The sequence below is a fragment of the Peromyscus leucopus genome, chromosome X, assembly GCF_004664715.2.
Source record: "Peromyscus leucopus breed LL Stock chromosome X, UCI_PerLeu_2.1, whole genome shotgun sequence".
NCBI lineage: Eukaryota > Metazoa > Chordata > Mammalia > Rodentia > Cricetidae > Peromyscus > Peromyscus leucopus.
In genome coordinates, this window is record NC_051083.1 from 104,290,855 (window position 1) to 104,298,176 (window position 7,322).

At 44.8% G+C, this 7,322-nt stretch overlaps 1 protein-coding gene across 1 annotated transcript; it reads right to left on the reverse strand.

Moving 5' to 3' along the window:
- Window positions 1-231: 231 nt before the first annotated feature.
- On the reverse strand, window positions 232-5,274 carry LOC119086662 (rhox homeobox family member 1-like). The gene is made up of 4 exons (XM_037199188.1): window positions 5,111-5,274; window positions 4,485-4,932; window positions 2,017-2,062; window positions 232-433 (listed from the first exon to the last, which is right to left on the reverse strand). Exons 1-4 carry the CDS (start codon window positions 5,265-5,267, stop codon window positions 383-385), a joined length of 702 nt encoding a protein of 233 aa, XP_037055083.1. The 5' UTR covers window positions 5,268-5,274; the 3' UTR covers window positions 232-382.
- Between the last annotated feature and the right edge of the window lie 2,048 nt (window positions 5,275-7,322).

Sequence of the window (7,322 nt, forward strand, 5' to 3'; positions counted from 1 at the left end):
ATCAAGGGTGGGGTGAGGACAGCATGGTAGGGGGACAAAAAGAATGTGTGAGTCAGTACAACTCTATTCTCACACTAGGAAAGCTCCTGCAATATACAGGGCCTACTGATGATGACTTCCTCATGGAAGGAGTCCCTGTCATCCTGTTTAAAGGCCTTTCCCTGATAACTTACATCAGTATCTTACTATTCTAGAAGACGAATGAACAAATATATTGAGAATTCACTTCTTTATTGAAAATGCAAGTGCTTAGGAGAATATGAGTATAACAATAAGTTGTTGGTAACAGAAAGAAAAGCATCTGCATCTGGCTTCTGGGCCCCTCCATAGACATCAGGGTAATGTGGTCTGCCTAGCAGGAGGAGCATCTCTGGGCCTTTATTTATGGCTTTTGATATTTCCTGTATTGTTCTCTCTTCTTCTTAAACCAGTTCTATAATGGGAGAAAAAAAAATTGGTTTACCATATAAATAATTAAGATAATAATTTAAAACACATCATGTCCTTTATCTGCCAGAAGACCTTTCTTCCGTACTGCTCTAATTTATGAGGGGCTGAGAGTGTGGAACATGGTACAGTATCCCTAGTACTGAAAAATAGTCCCTTCCCCCCTCCCTACAGTAATTCACTCTGGAGGAAGTCAGCAGAATTTTCAGGCAGATGCGCCAGCGTGATTCAGATAATTACGAAGCTGGGTGTCCTTATCTGTGTGGCCTCACCAGATGCTTCAAAACAACAGAGGGACCAGGCATTTGGACTCTATGCTTTCCCATTCCCTTCAGTCTCTGTTTAACCAAGCTTACATCAACATTATCAGTGCCGGGTTCTGCCTGTCCATTATCCACACACCCAAATTACTCCTGTAAGGATAAATCTATGCTTAGTTTTCAGTATTTCAAACATTTTAGGATCATGGAACACCTAGCTACACTAATTTGAATCCTTTGTGTGTCATAACCACAGTGAGATGTTTCTACAGAGACATTCTACTTAAAGGATACTAATGTTAAAAGGAGTTGTACAAGATATATACATGTTTATGTATCTTATTTATATATAGTACAACTATGTGTGTATATACTGTGCATGCACTTTTATAACTCAAGCACATATTTATAATTTATCCATAGGATAAGTGTGTATAATATATATGTATTTAGGGAGTGAAGGTAGCTTAGTTCTCACTCCTTTTTTTTTCCTTCAGGAAGTTGTGTTCCATCTTGAAATGAGCCATTTCTGTATGGTAAGGCTATCTTATTCCCCTTTCTACCTTTTCTACAAAGATCACAAAATTCTAGGGAGAGGTTTCAGTAGGCAAGAACACTTGCTGCTCTTGCAAGGGTCCTGTGCTTGGTTCCGAGCATCCAGACTGTGAGGCTCACAACTACCTGTAATTCCAGCTCCGGATGACCTAATGCCCACAATATGGTGTATACACGGACACATACATACATGTAAATGAAATAAAAAGAAAATCTGTCTTTAACAAGGTAGTTTTGGGCTGGGCAGTTTTGGCGCACGCCTTTAATCCCAGCACTCCTGAGGTTGAGGTCTACAGAGCAAGTTCCAGGACATCCAGGGGTACACAGAGAAACCCTGTCTTGGAAAAACCAAAATAAATAAATAAAAAAGTTAAAAATAAATATAAATGTAGTTTTGATGGTTGGAGAGATGGTTTAGCAGTTAAAAGTGCTGGTCCTCTTCTAGAGGACCTGGGTTTGATTCCTAGCACCCATATGGTGGTTCACAACCATCTTTAACTCCAGTTCCAGGAGATCTGACACCCCCTTCTGGTTTCTTCAGGCACCAGACAACACACATGATTCACAGACATAAACGCATGCAAAACAACCATGAAATATAAAATATCACAACAACAACAATATTTTTTAAAAGGTAATTTTTTGTAAGAGTGTGAAGTCAGCAACAAGGCAGCAACTTCATGGACAGAACAAAGCTGTCCTAGACCTGAAGGAAGTCCTAGCACGGCATTCCATCAAACTTCTGTTCACTCACCTGCACTTTGGCTTCACTCACACCCATGGATGCTGCCAGTTGTTTCCTGAGGGAAACAATGACAGATGTTCAGTATTTGACATCATGGCTAGAGTAAAATATGGATAGGACATTTTATCTTTCTTTTTAAATGTTTGTCCCATCCTCCCCCTTTTTTTGTGACATGCACCTTGGAGATTTTGAGTTTAACAAATTCTACCAGTAATTTTATTTTACCAACCCATCATTGACAGGCATGAAAAGCCAAGCATGTCCCTAATAAGCAACTTGAAAAACACTAATATAGACAGCAAAAACCTAAAAAAAGGAGGGGTACTCCTAAAACTGAGTGTGGTAGTGAAGGGAACTGTCTATTAAAAAAAAAAGCAGAAGCTAATAAAACAAATTCACACAGGAAAAACTCATGTGGGCTCTTTGTCAGGACAGAAGGATAAACTCAAACAAAAGAAGATAGATTAATGGGAAGCACCTGTAACATGAATCTTAAAGGGTCTTATTAATAAAAACAAACCTGGAGCTAGGTATTGGGGTGAATGCTGAAAGATCAGAGAAGCAGAACAAGCCACAGCCACCTCACCTCACCAATTCCTCAGCTGATCCTGTTTCCTCAGACTGGAAGCCTGTGTCCTCATCCAGAATGAATCTCATCGGAACTGCTGCTAAAAGCCTAAAAGCTTAACCAGACTCTAGTTCCTGGTCCTCACGCCTTAAATACCTTTCTGCTTCCTGCCATTACTTCCTGGGATTAAAGGCTCTTGTTACCATACCTAGTTGTTTCCAGTGTGGCCTTGAACTCACAGAGATCCAGGCGGATCTCTGCCTCTGGAACGCTAAGATTAAAGGCATGTGTGCCACCATTTTCTGGCCTCTATATCTAGTGGCTGTTCTGTTTTCTGACCCCAGATTTATTAATATTAGGGTGCAATATTTTGTAGAACACAATATCACCACAAGCACCCTAGGATTTCTAATGTCCTTTTAATATAGGAGGGTGTCAAACCTTCAAGGAAGTGATACGGTACATTTATTTTATTTATTTGATGTGCCCGTGCCAGGGTGCACCTGTGCAGGTCGGTCAGAGGACAACTAATAGAGGTTAGTTCTCTCCTATTGTGTGTACTGATGAATTCAGGTTCTCAGACTTGGTGGCAAGTACCTTTGCCCACGGAGCTATCTCACCCACCCCAGAAAATGAAATGTTAAAAGCATAACAGACACAAAGTGAATGCTCTTTTTTTCCCCATGATACTGGCTGCCCAGTTCTGAATTTTCCCAGTGAAGTAAGCTGGGGAATGACGCTCCTTGTATGATCCAGTTCAGCTTGAGCTACAAAGTGAGTTCCTGTACCAGGAAATTCAGGAGAAAAACAACACTGGCAAGGTAGAATATGTCCAAGATTCTTGCATAAATGGACTCACAGAGACTGGGTTGGCTTGGAATTCATTATATAACTGAGGACAATTTTGGACTTCTTTGCACTTTTTATCTATCTGTCTCCGCCTCCCAATTACTGAGATGACAGAAGATTTTTTTTTTTCTGTTTTGAGACACTACCACTCTGTAGTCCAGGCTACCTGGAACTCACTTCTGTTGTCTGATTGGCCCATCCAGTGCTACAATTATAGACAGAAGCCACTGTGTTCAATATCGAATCTTGTTTTTATGGAGAATATATTTTTTGGAGGGAGTAGAAATTTTAATGGGAGGCCAAAAGACAGTAATTGGGAAAACTGTACTAATAGCTGTATTTATGCAACTTAAGAAATATATGATGCACAGATATATAAAAATTTTTTTAAAATCATTTACTTCATGTGTGCGAATATTTTGCCTGCATGTATGTATGTGTATCACATTCTTGCCTGGTGCCCTAGGAGATGATCAGAAGTTGGAACTGGAGTTACAGATGGTTGTGAGCTGCTATGTGGCCACTGGGAAACAAACCCAGGTCCTCTTTAAGAGCAGAAAGTGCTCTTAACCACTGAGACATCTTGCCAGCCCCAAAGGTATGAAAATTTTAACAAAGGCCTTCCATCAACAGACACTGCCCAATTTTTTACAATTAAATATATGAAAATTCCTTCTTTCCCAGTTTGACTAGCTCTCATCCCTCAACCCGGAACCCTAGTGCCAGAGAATGGGGTCTGGCAGCCTGGATGTTGTAGGTGGCTTTTGTTCAAGAGGGCAAGAGAGAGGCTGAGGAGATAGCTTAGCAGGAAAAGGTACTTGCTGGCTAACCTAGTGGCCTGAGTTTGACTCTGGGAGCCACATGGTGAAGAGAGGACTGATTCCCCTCGTTGTCCTAGCACCTAAGTACATATGACATGGCAAACACACAATAAAATAAATGAATACAAATAAAATAATTTTAAATAGAGGGTAAGAGGGGCACCAGGGGAAAAAAGCAGCAACAACCCTGGACCACATGCTCCCAGCAAATAGGACACCAAGCCAGGCTATCTGCTCACCTTACGTCTGCCGTGATGTAGTGAGTATGCTGGAAAACACTCTCCAGCTCGTGCCGCTGCCAGTGGGCGAACCTGTTGCTTGAGGCGCGTTTGCACCTTGGCGCTGGCACGGGCGCTGGCACGGGCGCTGGCACGGGCGCTGGCACGGGCGCTGGCATGGGCGGCGGCGGGGGCGGCGGCGGCAGCACACCCTCGTTGCCCCCCATGCCCTCGTGCACCGGCTCCCAAAGAAGCTGCTCATTCTCCCAGGCGCCGCCATAGGCGCCATAATCCTCTTGGTTCCCGCCATCCTCGAGGCCTGCAGCACCAGCAGCCGAGGGGCCTTCTCCACTTAATTCTCCTGCTCCTTCCCATTCCGCTGCTGCGGCTTCCCGCCCAGGCTGGCCCTGTCCACTCGCTTCCTCATTTCTCCCCTCTCCAGCCGGCAAGACCATGGGTGCCCTCGCACCTAGAAGTGGGGAAACAGAAAGATTGGGTGACCGGGCCCAGGGTGGTGCGAAGTCGCTATGGCGCCAGGGAAGGCGAAGCCGGCAGTGCGCAGCGCCCGTCCGTCCGTCTGGCCACCTCTGAGGGACACCAGTGCCCTCACGGACGTCACCAACCCACCACTCCTAGCATACACTGACCACTCCAGTTTTCCTCGTCCTCGTCAGGTCCCACGTGAAGCGGGGGACGCTCCATGTTCTGAACACTGTCGAAGCCGCTTGCCGCTTGCGACTCGCCGTCCTTAGTGCCGCTGAAGAGTCTGAGGCGGAGCCCTCGGCTGTTCTTAAAGCAGAACATCTCAACCAACCAGGGCTGTCTTCCGGTCTGGCACCCTAGTACAGCGTGTTAACATGTATCCAGTCATGGGCGTGCTATCCTTGCTTCCGGTCGACTCCTGTTGCTATGGGCTGAGCCCCCGAGAAGCAAACTGGTGGCACTTTGGAGCTGCGATGAGCAGGCCGGTTGCTGGGAAGACATGGCTCCTGGACAAGCAGGCTGTAGACGGGGCCTTCCAAGTTGCGTCTGAGTTCCCTGGCCTTGGTGAATTTTCTTCCTAGGGAACGGATGGGGTCAACTATGGAACAAATCTGCAGTGAGTAAGAAAAAAAAAAAAAAAACAATAATTCTGAGACCTTGTGGAAATGTGTGGACCACATCTCTTGGTCTAGTACTCCATGCCGGGTCCCTGGTACTTGGCAGAGAATGGTTATTAAGCTAATGTGTTTATGTGGGAGGTTCTTCTTTTTCTTCTTCCTTTTTTTTTTTTTTTTTGTTTTTTCGAGACAGGGTTTCTCTGTGTAGCTTTGCGCCTTTTCCTGGAACTCACTTGGTAGCCCAGGCTGGCCTCGAACTCACAGAGATCCGCCTGGCTCTGCTTCCCGAGTGCTGGGATTAAAGGCATGCGCCATCAACGCCCGGCGGGAGGTTCTTCTTCAGGATTTCACACAAAGTGAAGTTAGAGCCTGTCATGCTTCCATGCTCTGCCTTTCCAGAGCTTGGGCAGGGTTGCAGGGCCTGCTGGTCCTTCAGCAGGCAGATCAGAGGGCTCATCTTCACCAGGGCTACTGGGGAGGAGTTTAGTAGTACTGTTCAGCCTTCATGAGTGCTGGAAAACGCTGTGAGAATTGTCATACCTGTGCTCAGGTTCCTCACCTTTCTCTTGTACCCCCCCCCCCCCACACACCACCACACCCCCACCACTTCTGGTGTCCTCTCTGAATGGTCAAAGTGTCAAGAGCAGGCCTTTACACCCTGGTCTCCATCCCAGAACTGTCAGTCAAGCAGCCCCTTCGCTGCCATGTGGTCAGACTGGTTCCAAGGCAGCCAACTATTCCCAACATGTTCTGGTCACTCTTGGAATAGAAGGGGCCCTAAAACACTAGTGTATCTCCATCAGTTCCATGTCTGAGCTGGAATATTCAGGAGTCCTGGTACTGAAGTAAGAATCCTGTTAGGCAATGTGGCACAGGCCCTTAATCCCAGCACTCAGAAGGCAGAGGTAGGCATGGTCTACAGAGCGAGCACCAGGACAGCCAGGGCTATTACACAAAGAAACTCTCATCTCAAAAAAAAAAAAAAAAAAAAAAAAAAAAACAAAAGAAAAACAAAAACAAACCCTAAGCCCGCCCCCCCAAGAATTCTCCCAGAAAAAGACTCACCTCCCAGTTCTGATATATACTAAAGCTGCACATACATATTTCCTGCCCTTTGCTCGTCTTTGCTCTAAATCCTGAAACTGTGGTTGGCAAGGTGCTGAGAACAGGAGAATTTTTCTGTCTAGTCGGGCCAGTCATAGAGATACTAATGTTTGGACAGGCATGTAGCTTATTGACAGTGTCCTCGTGTCACCTGAATAATATCATAGGTTAGAGCTCCCAAACTACATGAGGCTGATCTGGTGTTTTCCAGTCCTGTAATGCCTGTTATCTGTGAACTTGGGGAGGAGAGGCATTAAGATCAGAGCTTCAGAGTAACCTCGGCTACAGATGTGCTTGTGATCAATTTGCAACACTTGAGTTTTTTTTGGGGGAAAAAGACTTTATTTCTTTTCTGCAATTTCTAATTTTTTTCTGTAAAGCAAAACAATGGACTGATTTAATTTTAATTTTTTCTTTTTTAAATTAATGGCTGCTTTAAATATATAAACTTTACATATTATATTTCTATAGAAATGCAAATAAGTTATACATGCATCAGTGGTATGGCCTACCTGTTTTTGTTATTGCTGTTCTGTTTTTTTTTTTTTTTTTTTTTTTGATATGAGGTCTATGTAGTTCTGACTGTCCTGGAACTCACTCTGTAGACCAGGCTGGCCTCAAACTCACAGAGATCCACCTGCCTCTGCCTCCCAAG